Genomic DNA, 23090 nt, shown 5'->3' with positions numbered 1-23090 from the left:
ATCTTCCTTGTCTCCTCACTCTCACTCATCACACATGTAACAATCATTTGTCAAATATCACCATTTCTATCTTCTCAACATCTCTCCTGTATGTCTCCTTCTCTCCTCCCATGTATCCACCACCTAGTTCTGGTCTTATTTCAATATCTTCCTATTTAGTTTTCCTTCTTCAAACCTCTTACTCCAATCCATCTCCTACACAGCCAACAAAGTGACTCTTCTAAAGTGCAGATCTAACCACATCACTCTGGGACTCAATAAACACCTATGGTTCCCTAGTACCTCTAGGATAAAATGGAAACTCTTCTGGTGTCCTTTATTTTCAAAGAGAATCAATGACATCAGGAGGGTGATGTCTTGATCTGCTTATGAAGTAGATTTAAGTGAGGTAGAGCTTTCAGAGTCATCAGCCTCATTCTCTCCTCCAGTCATCCAAGTCCACTGCAAGACCAAAGTCAAGATGATTGGTGATAGAATAAAATTGACATTTCAATTTGACATTTTCTATTACCTCAAGCATGCTCTACTTTAAGCAAATTTTAACCCGACCATTCTACAGGCTTGAATGTGTCTCATAGCAAGAAGAGAATGTACATAGGCTCATAGGAGCATAGAGCTAGAGCTGGAAAGAATCTCAGAGTTCACTGAATCCAACCCCCTCATTTTACAGATGAGGAAACTGAGGCCACTGGAAGGTAGAAGGAGAAGACAGAATGATTCTTTGGGTTGTATGAGATTTCCCTGAAACTCAAGTCATTGAGTGAGGATGCCTGGGTGCTTCCAGAAGCCCATTGGTGGTAAAGGGCATGGCTTATTTTGGGTAATCGCAACAATGGCTCTCTTTTCTATAGTACTCTAAGGTTTATGGACACCCTGGAACAACTCTGTTCAGTTAGACAGTCAATCAATAATCATTTATTAAGCACTGACTCTGTGTCAGGCACTACCCTAAGCTATGGGGATACAAAGAAAGCCAAAATACAGCCCCAGCTCTCAAGGAATTCACAATAAAATGGGGAAGAAAACACACAAACAGCTACATACAAACAAGCTATATACAGGATGAGTTTATTTATCCCTATTTTACCAAGAAGGAAATGGAGGCTCAGTGAAGCATATACAGTACACTGGATAAAACACTGGGTTTTGAGCCAGAAATGCCTGAATTCAAATCCTCCCTCAGACACTTACTAGCTGTGTGGCCCTGGGCAAGTCACTTAACTTACTTCAGCCTCAGTTTCTTCAACCATAAAACGAGGGGTTTGTATTTATTGGCCTCTAAGTTTCCTTTTCTACCTCTATGAGTCTGTAAATGGAGCAGTGTTTACAGTTACACAGCTAATAAGTGTCATCGCTGGAATTCGAACCCATATTTCTTGACTCAATTGAGAAAATATACTGAGAGTGAGTGGGGGTTAGAGGCCAGCTGGGCTAGAAAAGCAGGGCAGCAGCAGCCCCTACAGGGCTGAGGTCTCCTCTCCCGCGGGTGAGCAGGAGCTATTCCCAGGTGTCTGTGTCCACCAGGGATATGGTTTGTCGGTCTGAATAGCATTTATTAAACTCCTTCTGTGTGCCAGGCACTGTACTAAGTGTAGGAACAACAACTAGGGTGTGGGATGCTCAGAGAGCACATAGAATGTTGTCATAATTCATCCTTCATTTCCATAGTGGACCAATGACATCATGGGGGTGATGTCTTGACTTTCAAGTGAATTGGATTTAAGTGAGGTAGAGTTGCACAAAGTCATCAGCCTCACTCTCTCTTTCAGAGTCATCAAAGTCCAATGGTAAGACACAAGTCAGGATGACTGGTGATAGTCCAGGATGCAGTGGATGACATTGCATCTTTGATCATCACCCACTCTGCCACAGAAGCCTTCATATGCTTGGCATAGACATCCCCCTAACTCACCAACAGGTCTGAGGCCCATTGGTTAACCTCAACCTGATTTAGCCTGTCAGCCCAGATGGTTTACTGGGGTATGGCTGCTGCACCTGCTACAGCTTCTTGGAGCCACAGGTGAGAGTTGGGTGTAGGTGGACACCAAAGATGTTTGAGCAGCCCTGAAAAGGGCTCAGCATCCCTCCCACCAGAGGTACCAGTCCTGCCTGAATAGACGCCATGATTCTGGCTGCTCAAGAACTGAAAGGTATCCACTGGACTTGTTCCTGATGTCTCATCTCTAAAAAAGAGGACAGCAGCAACATGACCCCTTGATTCCCCAGGATGACTCATAGGGATCCCGAAGCAATTTGTAAAAATAAAAAGGAGCAGAAGGGATCATCAGACAGAATCCCTGTAATTTGAAGGTTAGACAATGACAGCTCTGTGTGGAGTTCCCGTGCTCCTAATGCATGGGGGGAGGGAAGGAGGTCCGTTCTCCTCTCTAGGCTACAATTCCCAGGATGGATAGGTGCTCTCGAGTATCCAGGCAATTTGGTGGGTCCTTTTAGGGGGAACCTCAGAGAAATGAAGAGAGGCAAGACTCCTCAAAGACCCTTGGGGTTGGAACGGACCTCCGAGGCCTGTTCTTAAACAAGGTTTTCTCTACAACTCATCCAAAAAGTGTAGTCATTCGGCCTCTGCTTACACTCTCCCCCTGCATTCTCCCACTACCTATAGACCCTTCCATCCTGTGACCTTGGTCTCCAGACTGGTCCTCATATAAGACTCTTCCTCTCTAAACTCCAGACATTTTCTCTGGCTGTCCTCCATGCCTGAAACTGTCTCCTTCCTCCTCTCTGCCTCCTAAGTTATCTGACTTCCATCAGGTCTCACCTCCTACGAGAAGATTTTCCTAATCCTTGCCCCATGTCAGTGCCTTCCCTCTATCGATTCTCTCCAGTGTGTCTCTTGTACACCCTCCCTGTATCTGGTTGCTTTCATGTTATCTTCCTGTGAGTCCTTGAGAGCAGGGATCATCATCTTTCTCTGTATCCAGGCACATCGTAAGGGTTATTAGAGAGCACTAATGGTTAGGAAATCTTGGCTGAAAACAAGCCTAAAGCTGCCCCCGTGCAACCTCCCTTTCCATCCCCCTGCTCCCACTTCTGCCCTTGGGGCCATACAGAATCTCCATGTTAACCCAGCTATCTGTTACATCATGTACCATCTTGTATTATAGTTATTTGTATGGCTCATGGCTCCCTCATATTCATAATTCTCATTTCTCTAGAACATCAAGGTTTCCAGAATGTATCCCTTACAGTAGCCCTGCGTGAAGTAGGGTATGTATGTATTATTGATCCCTTTTTATACATGAAAAACTGAGGCTCACAAAGGTAACCAGAGCTTGCCCAAAACCACACAGTCATTAAAGGCCAAAGCAAGGATTCATAGCATTCTAGAGGCAAAGCTGGAAGAGACCTTTGAGGCCATCCAGTCAAAGCTCCCTCATTTTACAGGTGAAGGAACTGAGGCTCAGAGAGGTCAAGTGATGTGCTTAGCATCACACATCTTTCAAGAGTCTGAGTCAGAATTTAAATTTGAGTCTTCCTGGCTTCAAATCCAGTAGCTCTTTCCTCTTCACCATTAAGAGTTTCTCTCTCTCTCTCTCTCTCTCTCTCTCTCTCTCTCTCTCTCTCTCTCTGTCCCTGTCTCCCTCTCCTTCTCCCTCTCTCTGTGTCTGTCTCTTTCTCTCACTTCTCTTGTCTCCTTTTCTCTCACTCTCTCTCCTCTCTCTGTCTCTGTCTCTCCTCTTTTTCTGTTTCTTGGCCTCTCACTTTGTCTCTGTCTCCCTCTCACTTTCTGTCTCTCTCTCTCTCCCTCCCTCTCTCTTCTCTTCTCTCTCTGTTTCTCTGTCTCTGTCTCTGTCTCTATCTCTGTCTCTCTTTTTCTCTCTCCTTTTTTCTGTCTCGTTTTCTGTCTCTCTCCTCTGTCTCCCTCTCTCTCTGTCTCTCCTCTTTTTCTGTTTCTCTGTCTCTCTGTCTGTCTGTCTCTCTCTCTCTCTCTCTCCCCCTCCCCCTCCTTCCCTCTTCTCTTCTCTCTCTGTTTCTCCGTCTCTGTCTCTATCTGTCTGTCTCTTTCTCTCTGCAAATTTTTTGATCTGGCCCTCTATCACCTTCACCTGTTCTGCAGATACACACATGACCCACTCTCTTCCTTTCCCCCTCAGATTTCTACCTTTAACTCTTGCTCTGGAATCACAACTAAATGAATGATAGTCCAAACTTGAGAATAGGTCACCATCTCCTGCCCTCTGGCTCTCCTCCCTGGCTACTCAGTGGTCTCCCATAGGGCAGCATTCCTCCCAGCAGAGTGTGAGCTGTCTGAGAGCAGACACTGCACCATTTCAGTGTGTGTCCCCATCGGTCAGCTCAGGGCCGGGCAATAAAGGCTTGTTGAATTGAATTGAAGTAGAGCATTGCCTGGGATACTTAGAGCTTCAATGAGTTGCCCAGATGGCACAAGCAGCATGGGTTAGAGATGGGACTTGGACTCTGGTACTCATAACTCTGAGGTAGGTAGGTGGTACAGTGGAGAGAGAACCAGGCCTGGAAGACCCGAGTTCAAACCTGACCTCAGACACTTCCTAGCTGTGTGACCCTGGGCAAGTCACTTAACCCTCTTTGCCTCAGTTTCCTCATCTGTAAAATGAGCTAGAGAAGGAAATGGCAAACTACTCTAGTATCTTTGCCAAGAAAACCCCAAATGGGGTCAAAAAGAACTGGACACAACTGAACAACAAAGAGAAAACATGCCAGGGTTATTGTCAGCATCAAGTGGTATTTAATAAAAACTTGGTCTCTTCTCCACCCCCCCTACCCCACCACTAACCATTGTGCAAGACTGCCTCCCACAATATTATAACAGCTATTTTTATGTGTCTTGTACCTTGGGTAGAAGCAGCTACCAAGTCTTTTTTGTTTAAGTTTGAATATTCCCTGCTCCTAACACAGCACACATAACAGGCACTTAATAAATGGGAATTAAAAAGATGTTGAATTAAATAAAACAAGAAATCACAAGCAGGGTGATAGAAAATCCTTCCCTGGACTAGGGTTACATGGTATTTAAGTTTTAGAGTCAAGATTCAAACCCAGATCTTTCTGGCTCCTGGTTAGGGGATCTGGGTGGTGGCTCCCATGCTTATTCATCTCATGACCCTGGGCAAGTCCCTCCCTTTCCCTGGACCTCAGTTTCCTTCTCTGTAAAATCGAGCTAATAATCCCTACCGGTCTTCCTCACAAGGTTTCCATGAGGACCAACTGAAATTTATGTGAAAGCTTCTTGGAAGCTGTAAAAACAAATGCTACATAAAAATCAAGGGAGTGTTATTATTAATTAGCACTATAAGAGATCAAAGGCAGGAGACAGCCGGGGAAGTGACCTGTAGAGGAAGGACCAGTCTTGTCCTGTTTGGCCCCAAAGGGGAAGATTTAGCATCAAGAGGGTGGAGAGGGTGTACTTGAGGGGACAGAAGGGGAGGAAGCAAAGGCAGATTTAGTCTCAATGTCTGGAAAACTTCCTCACGATGAGCACTGTTCCAAAGCAGAATGGTCTGCCTCTGGAGGTAGTGAGTTTCCCACCCTTGGAGGTATTCAAGCAGAGGAAAGATGGCCACTTGTCAGAGAGATGTTTTAAAGGAAATTCTCCATCAATCTCAGTTTCCTTTTCTGTAAAATGGGAGTAATAAAAACACCTACCTTACAAGACTGTTGTAAGGATCAAAGAAGATAATGTCCGTGTAATATACTATAGAAAAGCGAGCTATTATGGCCTTCTGCTGAGCTTTTCTCTGTCTTCCCTCCCCCTCTGGGAATGTTCAGATTGGATTTTATGTGTCCCAGCCTACATTCCCTCAGACCTAGAGATTCCAGTCTGGAGAATGGAGGGACTTCACTTAGGCACTCGGAATTTCAACTCAAGCTCCCATCAGATCTCTGATATGGGGACAGCAAAAATAATGCTAAAAAGATGAATACGAAACAATTCCTGCCCCCAAGAAGCTTACACATGCACACAAAAGTAAATCCAAGGTATATACAAAGCAAAGTCAAAGTCATTTTAGGAGGGAGAGAGAGCCCTTAATAACCAGGGGAAAATAGGAAAGGCCTCACAGAGGAGGGACGTGTGAGCTGCATTGAAGAAAACTAGGGATTCTCTACAATCAAAGTGAACCTTTCCAGTTCCGTAGGACCTGCCTCTGGCCTGAGACACTTCCTGGATGTGAGACCCTGGGCAAATGACCTCAATTTGCCTGCCTCAGTTTCCTCAACTGTAAAATAGGAGGAATGATAGCGCCCACTCCCCAGGGCTGCTGTGAGGACAAAAATGAGATAAGGGCTTAGTACAATGTCTGGCACATAGTAGGCCCTTAATAAATGTCTGTTTTCTTTCCTTCATTCCTTTGTGATGCTGGGCAAGGCTCTTTACCAATCTGAGCCTTAGCTCTTCATCTGTAAAATGAATAAGGTGGTGTGGATTCAATGACCTCTCAGGTCAACTTGTAGCTCTAAGTGTGGGATCCTAGGATGTCAACATTTCCTTTCAACTCAGAATCTCATGACCAGTTATTAGCTGGGTGATCTCAGACAAAATCATTGAGTTCAACACCTTCATTTTATAATTCAAGGAAGAACCCTGGTTTACCAATCTGGAAGGTTCGGATGGTCAAGATATTGGCAGACTCAGTGGTCTTCAACCCTCCTTGGATGCCTTTCCTATTCTAGGCTGGTGCTCACCCTTCAAGGCCTAGCTCAAGCCCACATTCCTCGTGAAGTCTCCACTGGCCACTTCCAGCCAAAGGTGATTTTGCTCAATTCTCCGAATGCCCTGATCATCCGTGTAACACAACCTAATGCATCTTTGTTCTCTAGTGATCTCCTATGGGTCAGCTTTCTCTCCCCAGCCAGACTGAAGCTCCCTGTCAAGAGGAATGGAAAAGGTACTGTGTATATGCTGTGAGAAGACAGACGCTCAGGTCTCAACTCTATCACTTAATATCTATATGATCCTGGGTAAGTCACTCAAGCTCAGTGAACCTCAGTTTCCTCCTCTGAAAAATGAGGGAGTTGAACTGGATGATTTCTAAGGCCTCTTCCAGTTTTAACAGCCTGTTGCTACATGATTTAATAGCTGAGTAGCTGTAGGCAAGTCATGTCATCTCTCTGAGACTAATTCTTCATCTTTAAAAGGGGGATAAAAATACTTTCCTTTTTTTTTTTTAACAAGGTGCTTTGAGATCCCACTGAGTCATCCTAAACAAATACCCTCTGCAAAGCACTCTTTAGGGATAAAAAATCAATAGTCAGCTAAGGAGGTGCCTTCAGATTGGGAACTCTGAGCTGGATTGGATCACTTCTTAAGCCTCCATTTTCTTAGCACACTCTGATCAAACTCTAAGTCAGTAGTTCTCAAAATGCAGTGTGGGAACTCTGGGGAGGGGGCCCCTAAGACTCTTTCAGTGAGGTCAAAACAATTTTATAGTAATATTAAGATGTTTTCATTTCTAATATGGTAAATGCCAATAGATATAATCCACATACACAAAAGATCTTTAGGGTCTTCAATAATTTTTTGAGGCAATCACAGTTAAGTGACTTGCCCAGGGTCACGTAGCTAGTAAGTGTCAAGTGTCTGATGTCAGATTTGAAGTCCTCAATAATTTTTAAGGGGGCAAAGGGGTCCTGAGACCAAGAAGTTTGAGACCTGCTGCTCTAAACAGTTGAGGGATTGTTGTGAGGAAACAGTTTTGCATACTTGAAAGTACCACAGTGCAAAGAACTTGGGACCGGAGGCAGGAGGATCTGAGTTCAAATCCTGCCTCACGCTAACTGGGCAACTCTAGCCGAGACATTTAACTTTTCTCAGTCTTCCTTTCCTCATCTATTAAAACAGGATATTAACAGCTCCGAGGCCCCATCAAAGGAGATGACATATGACTTTGGAAACCTTAAAGCATGTTGTCAATGCTAGCTGTCATCATTATTGTTGCTGTGGTTCTTGTTTTTCATCCCCTGTATCCCTCAGGGTACATCACAAAGTTGGACACACAGTAGTGGCTCAGGAAGGATGGATTTGACGGAATTGCTGGATTGTTCTCTGAGTGTACTCTTATGTCTATAGGCAACACTGTTCTTCCTTCTTGGACCTCAGTGGACCTTCTAGTCCCATTGACTCAGATCTTTATTCCCATTCCCTGCAGTCCATTGAACTTCAGAGCTCATCTCTGAATCTGAGAGAGCTCATCCAGGCCAGCCTTTTTGGGACTGTTGTTTGGGTGTAGTCATTCAAATAGTTCCCAAACTACTTAATAATGTACATCTCCTTATATTTTACTTTACTAAAAGATAGGCAAACTATATTTATAGTATCCTCCAATCTAATCCTGTCAAAAAAGGAAATGAGATTAGGCAGGCATTTCCTCTTGATACTGGTCCTTTGTGATCACTGATTCTTTTTCTAAATGTCCATCAACCATCCCTTTAATAATACTTCCCAAAATTTTGTCAGGAATCAACATTGAGCTCACCAGCCTATAATGTACAGGTTCCATTCTTTTCTGCCTTATGAAAATTTGCTGACAGAGGGCAGGCAGTGATGTAGAGCAGTGGATAGAGCACTAACTTTAGAATCAAGAAGACTTGTCTTCATAAATTCAAAGCTTTTCTCGGACACCTACTAGCTGGGTGACCCTGGGTAAGTCACTTAACCTTGTTTGCCTTAGTTCATTATCTGAAAAATGAGCTAGAGAAGGAAATGGCAAACCACTCCAGCGTCTTTGCCAAGAAAACCTTAAGTGGGGTCACAAAGAGTCAGACACAGTTGAAACAATCCAGCAACCTAGAGGGCAGCTTCATGGTGCAGTGGGTAGAGTGCTGGCTCTGGAGTCAGGAAGACCTGAATTCAAATTTACTAGCTGTGTAACCCTGGGCAAGTCACTTAGCCTATGTTTGCCTCAGTTTCTTCATCTGTAAAATGCAGATAATGATAGCACCTACCTCTCAGGGTTGTTATGAAGATCAAATGAGATAATTATAAAGTGCTTAGCACAGTGCCTGACACATGGTAAGCATTAAACAAATATAACTCATTATTAATTACCCATCCAATTCTTGGACTGGAATCTACTCTGGAGGTGATTCCTCCCCCTCCACTCCCACCAAACAAAGTCTTCCTTTCTCTGAACAATTTCTAAAGGATGGAAGTGTCTTTATAGAGCTTATTATAAAAACCACTTAGTCCAGTCATCTCAGCTCATAGAGGAGGAAACTGAGACCCAGAGTGGCACCCAAAGTTCCCTAACCTCTGATGTCATGCTTCTCATACAATCCCGCAGTGAATGCTGCCCTGGCTGATTTGGCCAGGATAGCTAGGGGCAGGGTGGAAGCCAGAAGTCAGTAGGCTGGTGACATAGAAAGAGAAACGAGAAGCCACAGAGTTGAACCCTGGATTTGCCACTTTAGAATCACAGAATTTGCAAGGAGAAAGAGACGTAAGTGTCCATTAAGTCTAATTCACATGTGAAAGGTAAACTCTACAAATGGCACATATTACCAGCATGACTTCAGGCAAGTCCCTTCTCACTATGCCTCAGTTTCCACTTCTGTAAAATAAGGTCAGCATTTGATAGCCTCTAGGATAACCGCAGCTCCCTTGAACAGATTCCTTGGATTTCAGGAAAAGAAGGGCAAGCTTTGCTCAAAGATAGCCCCATGACCAATCTCCAGATTCTACCTTTCCCAGACACAGGTCATTGAAAAGGCCAGGTGAGTGAGGAAGCCTGAGGGCAGGCAGTGGCGCCCATTTGCAAGGCTTCCACTCTCAATCTCCCTCCCCCACAAGGGTTTCCCAAGCCCTGACTCGCTGCCTCTGATGAACTTTGCCAACTGTTTTTACCCACCCCTTCCCTCCTACCTCTCCATCTCCGAGAGGAAGCTACTCTAGCCCTTAGATGCTATGACAGAAGGAGACATTCTAAGAAACCGTTTTCTGAAGACACCCCCAGGGCTAACACCCAGCCCTTCCCAAAAGTTGGCTCCTCATACCCATTCTACCCAACTCATCACCAACACAGCCCTGTGGCCTGTCTCCCATCCTTTGCAACTACATCTGGTCCTACTTCAAAGTCTCAGAGGAGGAAGGAAGGCAATTCATGGTGTACTGGAAGGAGTATTAGACTTGAGCTGCGTTTGAATTCTGGCCCTGCTATATACCAGCTTAGTGACCTTGGGGTCCCCTTCTCTGAACTTCAGTCTCTTCATCTAGAAATTTATCCTAATAATAGCTCACATTTAAGTAGTTCTTTAAATTTGGCAAAGTGTATTACATTATCTCCTTCAATCCTCCTCTATAAGGTGGGAGTTATTAGCCCCATTTTACAGATGAGAAACTCAAGGTCAGAGAGGTTTAAATACTTGCATATGTAAATTGTATGTATGCATATTCATTTTCCAAGAGCCAGTTCAGACAATCCCACAGGCAGAAGCTGTGAGAGGCACCTTCCACAGGGGTGAATGGGGTACCTTTCTCTCAGGAACATTAAGAATCCAACTGGGGGAGAAGCAGGACAGGAGCAAATATCCCCATTCATCCCCACCCAGGGAATGGAGGCCCCTCCACAACAATGATTGTATACTGTCACAAAATCTGGGCTCTGATGTGTGAGAAAGCCCCCAAAGCTTGACACCGGACTTGGCAGCAGGACAATTTTGGACCCCAGCAGGTTCCTCACTTGGTCCCCCTACACCAGAGCCAAATCGTGCTGATCTCTGAAACTTCCAGACTCCAGGATCAGCCTTGCCTCTGCCAATTCTTCTCAAAGCTTTGTGGGGTTTTGTTTGTTTCAGTTTTTAAGAAAAATGATTATATTTCCAGTAAGAGGTGTAGTGGAAATAGCCCAAGGCTGGGAGTAAAAAGACCTCACCTCCAACTTAATTAGAGCCATGTATCTTTGGATAAATCACCCTCTTAGCTTTAGTCTGATCATTTGGACCAAGATAGGGCTGAGCTTGGTGGTCTTAAGACTCTTTGTTCTTTGATCTTCTGTGTTCTAGGGCTCCATCCAGTTTTAACAGTCTATATTCCACTCTCCCAGCCAGCTCTAACATTCTCTGCTCTAAATCCAAAGACCTCTTTCGATTTTGACTTTCTATGGTCTAAGGTCCTTTCTTACTCTGATACTCTATTTTCCTGATGCTGGCATTAGTCAAAGCTTCCAGGCTTGCCATAGACTCAATCATTCTGTGGTTTGGCCACCATTCCTAGACCACAGCCCAGGTGAGCACAGCTAAACCAAGGATTAATTCCTCTCATTATTACAAAACATCAACCCACAGAGAAACGACCTTGATGAGTCCTTACCCTCCCCACCCCTTCATTTCCAACCTTCCATTCTAACTCCTTAGTAGGGTCCAAAGTAGGATGGGAGCTCCCAGAGGAAGACTGCAGACCAGCTTTCAGGAGAAAAGCCCATGTCTCTCCCCCAGGTCCCAAATACTCCCTACTCCCAGTCTAGTCCTCTTACCCATAAATATCCACCAGTGTTTCCACTCCTGCCACACACACAGCGCTGGTGGGATGCTCCAGGGACACTCGGACTATCCTCTGGAGGGACATGATAGATCCCCACCAGGCTCCAGCTAGTGCCCCCACTGCCCTAAAGGCTAAGCATGATTCCATTTAAAGGCCAGCCTGGTCCAGGAACCCTCCTCTTTTTTTCAAAGACAGCAGTTCATTGGGTCCTCACATTATCCCTCCCAGGAGCTGAGACTCATTTACATATGAACCAGTTGCCCTGTGCAACCTAATTATGCCCCTAAGAGGAGCAAGCAGGTACCCGCCCAGAGATGCCTACAGTTGGGGCTTCTTGATTATGGTACCTGGTAGTAAACTTTTTGTTCCTGGCTGGGATGGGGGGAAGTAGGGTGGGGTACAGAAAGTCAGAAGTCCACTGGACCAGTAGAATAGGGGGCACTGGAATGCTGCTGGTTTTGTCTTTGAACCAGATGCTTCTGGAGGGCATTTGTCCAAGCAGGTGAGAAATTCAGAGATCACAAAGTCTATAACTTGGAAGAGACTCCAGAGAGGCCATCTGGTCCAATTAGTCCTCTCTACAGCACATTGGATATGGCGATCACTCAGCCTTTTCTCTAAGACTTCCACTGAAGGATAAACCCACTCTTTCCCCAAGCAATCCATTCCACTTCTGGATACCTCTAATCCTTAGGAAATGTTCCTCATCCATGAAGCCTCAATGTACCTCCTTACTTCTGCCTCCTTGGCCCTCTGGGGCCATGCAGAACAAAACTAATCCACCTCCATGACAGTCCCCCAAATATTAGAGATGGCTATGATATCTCTCCAACTACTTGTGTCTTCTTTCACTAAATGGCTTATTTATTTGGTATTTACCAATTTGGTCCCAAGTCATGTGAATAACTATATTCTATAATAATTCTATATTCTATATACTCAAATATGTGCATCCCCAGAGAGAAGGTAAGAAAGCAGATGGTTTTAGTTTTTCGTTCTGGTATCCCAAATACCTACCAAAGTGCTTGGCATGTAGTAGCTTCTTGATCAAAAACTTCTCAATTAAGTCAATCTTCCTAAACCTTCTCTTCTCCAAGCTAAGCATTCCAAGTTCCCTTAACTCATTGTCATATGGGATGCTCCCTAGTCCCCTCCCCATCTGGGCCACCCTTCTCCAGATGTGTTCCATTAGTCAACATCCTTTCTCAAATATGGTGGCACAGAACTGAACTGGTCTTTAGCCAGATCAGAGTATAGCAGGACTGCACTCTCCTCTCATTCTGTACTCTGTGTCTGTCATATGTAGCCAGATTTACATTAGCTTTTTTTGGTTATCATGTCATATTGTTGAGTTTTTGAAGTCTACTCACAGCCCAACATAATTTGTTTTGTCTAGCTACAGATTCTTATCCCACCCCTTGTTCTTGTGCAGTTGATTTTTTGGACCCAAATGTAGAACTTTACTTTTATCCCCACAAAATTTCATCTTTTAGTTAGAAGTGCATGTTGGCATCTTCTTGGTTGATTGTTAGAATACCTTAAAATATAATATATTGATACAGATTGGGGATACCTTCTAATATATAATGCCAGTGCTCTAAGGGACCTTAAAGTCCATTTGATCCATTCCTCTCCTTTTACAGATGAAAAAATGGAGGACCAAGGAAGGGAAGGCACTCGCCCAAGATCTCACAGTAAGTTAGTAGAATAGTTATTATTAGAACCTGGGTCTCCTGATTGTTGGGCCAGCCCTTTCCCACTGTACCACACAAGGCTGATATTTATCTAAGGATTCAGCTTGTGGCTTACGTGGCCCGAATTTAAGTCAATTTAAATCATCTCAGTTTTTTCAACAGCAAAATGAATTTCTCAAAAATGGTTGTTCCAGCCCCAGGGGCAGAAGTCAGCAAATGGTTCCAGTTCCTAGAAAAGCTACCGGCTCTGGGCACCAGTTTGGAGAATCTACCATCTGCAAGGCACCTTTCCCAATTCCTACCCTTTCCCACTGTTAGTGGGAGAGATTTTTTTCCTTGTTCAGTTATGTGTGGCACTCCCTACCCCCATTTGGGGTTTTCTTGCCAGAGATACTGAAGTGGTTTGCCATTTCCCTCTCCAGCTCATTTTCCAAATGAGGAAACTGAGGCAAACGGTGAAGTGACTTGCTCAAGATCCCTCAGAAATTACCTTCTATTTATATTATCTATGTCTTGTGAGTGTGGATATATATGTATATATATGTATGTGTATACATGTATATATATGTATGTGTATATATGTATATATATGTGTGTGTATATATGTATATATATGTGTGTGTATACATGTATATATATGTATGTGTATATATGTATATGTATATATAGAGTTATAGTTATAGTTATTTGCCTGTTGTCTGTTCCATTAGAACAGGAATTCCTTGAAGACAAGGACTTTGTTTCTGCCTTTCTTTGTAATTCTCAGAGCCTGGCACATAGTAAGAACTTCATAAATGTTTGTTGACTGACTGACCAATCTCCTCAGAGTGGACATTTGCCCAGGGGTCAGTGACCAAGTGCCTATCAAAAAATTGTGAAGTAGGAGAGGTTTGTCTTCATTGTCCTCAGTCTCCCTTTCCTGTGCCCTAGCAGTTCTTCCCCCTTCCCCAATTACCTCAGATCAATCAATCAGTAGCATTTATTTACTATGTGCCAGTCACTGTACTAAGTATTGGGTAAACAAAGAAAGGCAAAACTAGTTTCTGCCCTTGAGGAGCTTCCAATTTAAAAGAAGAGACTATACACAAACAAGCTGTATACAGGATATCTGGGAAACAGTTCACAGAGGGGAGGAAAAGGTTTCCTATAGGAGATGAGATTTTAGTTGACACTTGAAAGAAGCTAAGGAAGCCAGAGGTGAGGAGGGAGAGCATTCCAGGCATGAGGGACCGTCAGCTACTGAAAATGGACAGAGCTAAGAGATGCGTAGCCTTTCTGTTGGAACAGCAAGTAAGACAATGTTACTGGATCAGAGTATGTGTGAGGGGTATAACGTGGAAGAAAACTAGAAATGTAAGGTGGGGTTAGGTTATAAAGAGCTTTGGAAGCCAAACAAAGGATTTGGATTTCATCCTGGAAGTGATAGGGTACCAGTGGAGTTTACCTGCATTTTAGGAAAATCACTTTGGTGGTCGAATGGAGAACTGCCAACATCGCCTCACGTTACATCAGATGCCTTGTTTCCCCACCACTTCCTCTATGTTGCTATTATGCCTATTCCCAAGAAAGGAAAAGCTAAAATATTTCATGTTAAAATGCAAATGATTGATAACCCAAATTAGTGCTCCTCTCGGGGAGATTTAAATTTTGACAAGCTGCCCATCAATCAGAGCATGTCTTAACAAGTTGTGGCATGTGAGCATAATGGAATATTTTTGTACCTAAGAAATTATTAAAATAATGAATACAGAGAAGCATGGAAGGCTTATATAAACTGATGGAAAGTAAGTTAAGCAGAATCAGGAAAACAATATGCACAAGGATTATGACTTGTTAACAGAATTTTAAAGGTAGTCTAGACAGGATTGGTCTCTAACCTGTGAATAACTGGTCCTGCACAAGGCAGGCCAGAAACAGGAATGCCAGGAAATAAGAAGCAGTTTAATGAATTACTTTCAGAGTGGGGAATCAGTCTGCAGACCTTTGGATTTCTCCTGAGGAGAGCTCTATATGCTGGAGTAAACGCACAGTTTACATACCTAAATCACAAATAGGAAAAGGGGAAGGTAGATTACAACACAATTATTTCCAGGGCCTGAGTGGTTTCCCATGACAAGCCCATGAGCATAGGATAATACAGGTGTTCTTGAATCCTGTGGGAACAGTATTGTTTCAAGTCTGGGGGGTTACTTGGTGGGGCACAAGACTGGAGTTCTGTGATGGGAACAGGTTCTACAATCTTTGATTTAATTCACTTAAGGTACGCAAGCACAGGAACGTAGTGATGATGAGAACGTTGTCAAGGATTTGATTGATCATTTCAAGCTGCGTTGTGAGTTTCTGACTCCAAATCAGAAAAGGCAGCTCTGAGAAATCTAAATGAGTAGGATATTCATTATATGTATCATAATTCCCTTTACAAATTATGTAAACACAGAGAACGACGCAGAAAACAACTGAATCTAAATGCCATAGAACTTCAATGACTAAACTCTGACAACGAGTTTGGAACACTGACTATAATGCCAGACTTTTGGGATGTTTTGGTTAATGTTGATGAAATTTTTCCTTCTCTCTTGTAAAAATAAAAATAAAATTGTATTTCCTTAAAAGTCTTAAGCTGTAGGAATAGAAATCTTACATTGGAATTTCAGGCCCAGTGAGGCAGATGAGAAGGGGGTTGGGAGTCAGCAATGCCTTTCTTGGTATCAGCAGCACTACCCACAGTGCCTAGATTAGTAAAAGTGCCTATCGTGCTTGTTGACAGGCTGACTATATCTTCATTTTGTATTTATCTTTTCCCTCCAGTTTGACTGTAAGTTTCTTGAGGACAGGGAAGCTGTTTTTTTCTACTTGTTATCCCCAGACTTTATGTCTAACACAGTACCTTGCACAGAATAAGCATAACTCTGTTGCCAAGGTAGCACTGGAAGCCTTTCTGACTCGGTAGGGTGCCAGGGCTTTTGCTTTACTGATGTATCTCTCAGGAAGCCAGGGTCACTTCCATACCAGAAGGAGGAATCATGACTTTGTGGAGGGCCGGATGGACTGAAATCTGTGCCTCTGAAGAGGAAACCTAATGGATGAGATCATGGGAAAATATGAGTGGCTATTCAAGGGATTAGATTTAGAACTGGAAGAAACCTCAAAAGCTACCCAGTCCAACCCCTCCCCCCTTATTTCACAGAAGAAACTGAAGCCCAAGAGATGAACAATTTTGCCCAAGGTACCCCAAAGAAGTGTAAAAACCAGAAGCCAGGTCCTTGACCCCAAATCCAACATTTTTTCCCCAGTATACCCTTCTACATTTGGCAGAAGGAGAGAGCCCTGGAAATGACTGGGCATTTGCCAAGCCTGCCCAAGAGAAATAGCCCAGCCCTTCGGGCCAGGGAGGAGAAAAGTTTCCTCCCATCCCCCCTTCCTCTTGCTCCAAAACAAAACAAAAAACCTTAGGTCCCCTCTGAGATGGAAGAGATAAGCAGATGGAGGCTGAAAGAGATGAAGAGTGAGGATTCACTCCTCCCAAGATAATCATCAACAGGGTGGGACATACCTAGAGGGCAATGGGGCATGTGCCCAGGGTCTTGTGGGATAAGCTGCATGCTTGGCACTTTGTGGATAATGGGTGGGAGGGGGGAGGAAGAAAGAGGAAGCCTCAGCATAATGGACATGATGCTCTGCATGGCGCCCTTACATAGAGAGAGGTCAGAGAAGTAGAAAGAATGCTGGATCTGAATTCAGTGGAGGTGGGTTCAAATCTCCATTGGGCTACCTTGTGTGACCTTGGACACCTTGGTACAAGACTTCAGTTTCACCAGCGTGCCCTCTACTCTTCTCTTCTAAATTAATAGGTTGGTCTAAGGTCCCTTTTGACTCTAGATCTTATGATCCTAATTATAAGAGCACGGGACAGGAAGTCAGGCAAACCACTGACTAGCTGTCTGACCCTGGGCAAGTTGACTTTTCTGAGCCTCAGTTTCCTTGTCTGTAAAATGGAAATAATCGTAGTTGCAAGAGCATAGTATCAATCCTGACCTTGGACAATCTTTTAGCTTCTCTGAGTCTCAGTTACCCTATCCATCAGTAAAAAGAGGAAGTTGGACAAGACGACCTCTGAGGAGACTTCCAGCTCTGATTCTATGATCCTGTGACTTGGATCAAGAAGACCTGCATTCAAATCCTGTCTCCAATACTTATTAGCCATGGCCATGGGGCATGTCCTCCCTGAGACACAGTTTCCTCATTGGGAACGTAGGGATAATAACAGTGGGAGCTGCCTCACAGGACCATGAAGTTCCCATGAGACGTTGGTAAAGGTTTTTGCACATTTGAAATCACCCTGTAAATGTTAACTGTTGTTGGTAATGATAAAATAACAGCACTGAGCTGCCAGTCCTCACTAGGAGGGAAGGAAAGATGGCGGTAGTAGCAGCTGGGCTGGGTTGGTCTGGGAGGTGGGGATGTAGGGACCAGAAAAAGAGAAGACAGTAGGGCTGGGCACTGCCAGGTTCTTGTTCCCCACTCCCAAATCCCCTTCGGATGCCCAATGACTGACCCCGAATCAGAGGTGAGTGGTTATGCCTTTATTGATAACCTAGGAGGTGGTGGACTCCTCATCGACCATCATCCCACCATATTCTCAGAATAGACTTCCTGAGGACAGCCTCAGGTCTGTGCACTAGGGACTGAGTGGCCCCAAGGTCAGCCGGCTTACCCTCGCCACCTTCTTCTCCTTCTCTCACATGAAGCATTGCACAGCTCTCCTGAGTCCTGGTCTGGAACCAAAGAACTCCCTGACAGAGGCCCCGTAGGGAAAATCCCGACCATTCTAATCACCCCCTTCTCCACGCCTTCAGACCCATGATGCTTTTTTTTGTCTCCTGGTTCCACCAGGACTTTTTACTGACCAAAAGCTGGGTTGGGTGGGAGCGGGGGATGGTGGGGATGGGGATAAGTGAGAATAAGGAACACTCACAGGATCACCAGGACTTGTTTATTTCAGAACTGCCCCCTGGTCCACCAGCATCCTCAGAGGCACCACCAGTGGGACAATAGAAACTGTCCTGTACCAGAAGATTGGAATTCTAGTCTCAACTCTGCCAAGAAGTCTTTGTGGGACATTGGGCAAAAATGATAAAGTAGAAAAGAATCCCTGCTTTGGAGCCAAGGTTCATGGGTTCCTCTCCTCCTCTCACTTAATATCCTACATTATCCTGAGCAAGCCACTTAACCTGAACTTTAGTTTCTAAATCTGTAAAATGAGGAAGTTGGAATAGATGAGCAGGGGTTGGGGGGAGAATAGCCTGGCTTCCACTTCTAGATCTGAGAAAGTATGGATTTCTTCTCTTGAAGATATCAATTTTCCACATCCATAAAATGTGGGAGGGGAAGATGTAGAAGGATATAGGGGACTCCTAAGGGCCCTCCCGGCTCTGACATTCCTTGTTCTAAGAACCCTCTCAGCTCTGACATTCTGTGTCCCTGGGCTCCCAGTAGTAAGAGAAGTATGAGAACAAGAATAGGAGGCATCTGCCACTGATCCTGAGTGGGCTTCCTCTGGGAGAGTCTTGCCTTTCAGAGCAGAGAGGCAGCCTCCCTCAGTGCCTCCCAAGTCAAGTTAGGTTTGCCTGATCCTTCCAGATCAACCAAATTAAAATCTCTAAGACTCTGGACTAAGAGGACCTGGGTTCAAATCCTACCTGTGTGACCTTGGGCAAGTTATATAACCTCAGTGGGCCTAGTTTACTCATTTTTAAAAATGGAGGAGTTGGGCTAGATGACCTCTAAAGCTTTTATAGCTCTAGACCTACCATTGCAAGATCCTATGAACAGTGACCTCTCTCTTGCTGTGGGAGCCATACCAGATTTACTCCCTAAGCCACTGAGACCGAAACTTGAACTACGTGCAGAGTGCTGGCCCTGATGAGCAGAGACAGAGACTCCCACTGCCTACAGAAAGAAGAGGAATAATTAAGGACAATTAGTAGGAATTAAGCCCTGCCTTCTTAGATAACTCAATATGTTTCTCCCCTTTCTGAATTTCTGAAGTCTCCATCCCTCTACCTCTGGAAGGATTCCATTTAGTGAAAAGAGAACTGGCCTTGGAGTCAGGAAATGTGGGTGCAGATCTGGGTCCATCTTGCTTGTATGACCCTGAACAAGTCACTTCCTCATTTATAAGATGGGGGAAATTATCACCCCACCCCTGCCATGTGAGGTTTCACTATGCAAAAAGAAATGGAGCTGACTTCTTGTCATTATTCTTCTATCTGAAACTCATGCCAAGACAACTCAGTCATCATAGCAGTCTGATCAGGAATTCCTGGGACTTGGTAAGTTCTTGGCCTTCAATCCGTGTTCTGAAACAGCAGCAGGAGCCCCCACAAGCAAGCATGGGGGCAGAAGTGGGAAAAGAGTGAAATGATTCAAGCTGGATACACAAAACTTCAGCCTAGACTTGGCCAGCCCTTCCCAAGGCTCCCCAGCCTCACACTCCACTTGGGCTTTCTCCTCCAGACCAGCTGAGAGCACTCAGCACTTTAGGGCCAGAAACAGGCTGTGTCCATAATTCGAGTTTTTCCCCTCCAATAAGTAGCAATCACTGCTCCTGGAGACAGAGTTAACTATTAAAGGGGTATTTTTGTTATTGTTTTTTGTAGGACCTTTTCCTTCATTCATCTGCTGGGCTAAAGGTGCTCTCAGCAAAAAGAGGGAAACTGAGGCATCCATTGGTTCTGCTTTGGGGCAGGGTCCACTGAAGGAGAAGGCAGCAGGCTGATCAGTACTGGACCCACACTGCTAGGGTCTGTTGGGTTCTAGCTAAGGTTGGTACTGCATGGGAAAATAAAAGACCTGTGTTGTATAAGAGCTAGTCTTAAGGATGATTTAGACTCCATGCTGGGGGAAAGCTTCATAAGAATATGAATTGTCCCAGAGAGGTATGGGCTGGCCTCAGGAGGTAGTAGACCCCTCCTTAGTGAATGAATTCAAGTAGAAGCCTCCGCTGATGAGTCCTTGGGGGTATTATAGAAGAGACCTTATTCATTCATTCTCGATTAGGGTAGGTGGCTTCTCTGGTCTTTCCCAACTCTTTGAGTCTTTGGTTCTGTGATCTGGAGTTCTGGCTCTGCCATTAACTTGAGGTGTGACCATGGGAAGTTACTTTCCCATTCTGGGCCTCAGTTCTTCTCTTCTGTAAAATGGGAACATTGAATGTTATCCAGCTCTAAGATTCCATGATCCTGCATGAGTCCTGAAACTGGAAAAATCAAAACACACCAGCTGATCCCATCCAGCATGGTGCTCATACACAAACACACACACACACACACACACACACACACACACACACACACACACACACACTTGGCCAGTTTGTCCCTTCAGGTCTGGGATAGAATGCAAGGATTGCTAAGTTTCTTTGAGAAGGACCAATTAGACTTGGAGAGAAAAAGGCAAAAAGAAGAACTGAGGGGACATCTTTGAAGACTAGATGGGCCAGGTAGGGTTGTCCTTCACTAAGAAGAAAGAATCCCATTGATATCCTATAGTAATGGCTAGGACCTGGTGACTGGGGGCCCATGCTATAGATGCTGTTGGTGGCCTTTTTCCAAAATGGATGGACTGTCCTCTCCCCATGTTGATGTTCTTGTGAGGAACAGGGAAAGGAGAAGATGGTGGGAGAGGAGCCAGCTCAAGGAATCATGTTCCACCACTTAAAAGAGAAAGGCTTCCGTCGGACATTGGTGCCACAATGGATCTCGCCCATTAGTACGTGGTAGGAGAGGTAATCATCAATGAAGGTACATGTGAGTCCCAGTGGATGCAACAAGTCCTGGACTTTCTCCTCTAGACAGCAACGCCCATTAATGATGGGTCCAAAGGGCTTGGGAATCCCCAAGAACTTTCCCAGGACAATCATGTTTACCTGTAATGAGAAAAGACAGGGGAGGTGAAATAGAGACCATACCCAGAAGGTGAGGGTCCACTAGTTAAATCTACCTATGGGTTCTAGGTGCCTTGCTTGGGATAATAATAAGGGCAATGAACCATGAGACCAGAGATGGGTTCAAATCCTGGTTCTCCTGCTTACAAGGTATGTGACCATGTGTGAGTTGCTTCCCTTTCCTTGGGCCTCAGTTTCCCCAACTGTAAAACTGAAAAGAAGAACTAGATTTAAGACCCTTCCAGCTCTAACAGTCTATGAGACTATGACCCTCTCCCCACCCACAGCCTCTGAATATTCCCAGATAGTTTCCTAGTGGAATCCAGGCCTCTAATGGGCTCCTGGACTCAGTTGATAAGATCAGCTCCCAGCCCCTCCCAAAAGTGACACACTCACAGAGGCCTCTGCTTCCCAGTGAGATCACATCACCACATCTAGCTTGTCAGCTCCCCTTGGCTAATTAGGGCCTGGTTAACAAAAGGCATTGAGCTGAGGAAGCAACAGAAATGACCCACTCCCAGAAGTCCAAGAACTAGAGATCCCTGAATTACAGTAACTCAGATTGGAAGGGCCCTTGGACGCCAACTGGTCCAATCTCCATCTGTAAAATAAGGTCATTTATTCTATTTTTGAAGGTCTCCAGATAGGCCAACCACAAACTTTAGAAGCAGCCCATTCTACTTTGGGAGATCTCTTATGCTTAGGAAGTTGGGTGTTGTTTTTTTTTCTTCCTTTGAGGAGAAATCTTCCCTGTCTGCAGTTTCCATCACCTGCTCCTAATTCTGCCTCTGAAACCAAGCAGAAAAAGTCCAACCCCTCCTCCACACAACTGCCCTTCAGACAATTGTAGCTTCCATATTTCTCCTCCACCTTCTTTTCTCCAAACTGAACACCCTTAATTCCTCCTGTTGAATGTCATCCGGGATCACAGATTAAGAGCTGAAAGGGACCTTAGGGGTCATCTTGTCCAACCCTCTTATTTTACAGGTGAGGAAACTGAGGCCCTCAAGGTCCCACAGATGGTCAGGATTTGAACCCAAGTTTTCTGACTCCACATTTCGCCCTGTTGTATGCCAAAGTAAGGCAATGAATCAATATGAAATTGAATCTGGAAGACATCTAGAAAGATTCACAGGGAGAAAAAACTCTTGATGGGGTTTTCTCCCTAATTTTTCTGGGTTTTCCAATATTTTTAACCCCTACCCCCAAGTTACTTTCTGATTTTTTTTTTTAATTTAGTCTCCTTCTCCATCCCTCAGGCTTCTTCTCCCCCCCTCTTCCATCCTTGCTTCTGCTGGTGTTGGGATCTATGGAGTATAGGGTCCTGCCTCCAGGGAGGAGGAAGGACTCTCCCTCACAGTTCATGCCAGCTCCCTCACCATGTCAGGGAAGAAGGCCTCTGCAGAGTTGTCGCTGAGCTTGAAGAGCTGGGGGATGTCGATGATGTCACGCTCTGACAGACCCAGCTCCCTTTTCAGGACCTCACGATTCCAGTCGATGCATTTCTGATCAGAGGGAATCAGCGTGAAGTGGATGGGGAGGGAAAAGAGAGGAGGACCATCAGATCTAAAGCTGAAAGGAATTTTCAAGATGATCTGATATCTCCTACCCACTCATTTTCCAAAGGAAAATATCAAGATCCAGATGAGAAGTAATTTGCCTGAGGTCACACACCGATATGATAACAGAGCTTACATTCAAACCCAGGATTTTGGATGCCAAATCTTCCAAATACTCCTTCCACCACATTAAATCCTTGGCCTCAACCAATAAAAATGGAGAAAGGCAGGAAGGTCTTGTTCTTCAACCAGGGGCTTCTGGTAATATCCAGCACACTATGCTGAGGCGAAATAGCACTAGAGAAGTAGACCCTGTCCTAGACCTACCTCACCAATCCATCCTAAGACTGCTCCTTCCACCAAGGTCTTCCTCTCCCCACACACAATGGATGCCCCCCCTACATTCCCCCAATAGG

General features: G+C 44.6%; 2 protein-coding genes across 2 annotated transcripts in view; both read right to left on the bottom strand.

Annotated features, from left to right (window-relative positions):
• Nucleotides 1–11560, bottom strand: part of LOC140504276 (protein-arginine deiminase type-3) — a 45363-nt gene extending 33803 nt beyond the window's left edge. Inside the window, exon 1 of the mRNA XM_072609048.1 lies at nucleotides 11469–11560. Coding sequence (XP_072465149.1) covers nucleotides 11469–11560 — 92 coding nt within the window. The remainder of the gene's footprint in view (nucleotides 1–11468) is intronic.
• Nucleotides 11561–17738: 6178 nt separating this feature from the next.
• The window catches only part of LOC140504274 (protein-arginine deiminase type-1-like), a 58613-nt gene continuing 53261 nt past the window's right edge, over nucleotides 17739–23090 (bottom strand). Inside the window, exons 15-16 of the mRNA XM_072609047.1 lie at nucleotides 22495–22620; nucleotides 17739–21097 (exon numbers count right to left, since the gene is read on the bottom strand). Of these exons, the coding sequence (XP_072465148.1) occupies nucleotides 20864–21097; nucleotides 22495–22620 (360 nt within the window). The 3' untranslated portion in view covers nucleotides 17739–20863. The remainder of the gene's footprint in view (nucleotides 21098–22494; nucleotides 22621–23090) is intronic.

This window comes from Notamacropus eugenii, chromosome 5 (genome assembly GCF_028372415.1).
Source record: "Notamacropus eugenii isolate mMacEug1 chromosome 5, mMacEug1.pri_v2, whole genome shotgun sequence".
Lineage (NCBI taxonomy): Eukaryota > Metazoa > Chordata > Mammalia > Diprotodontia > Macropodidae > Notamacropus > Notamacropus eugenii.
This window is presented reverse-complemented; position numbering and strand designations above follow the sequence as displayed.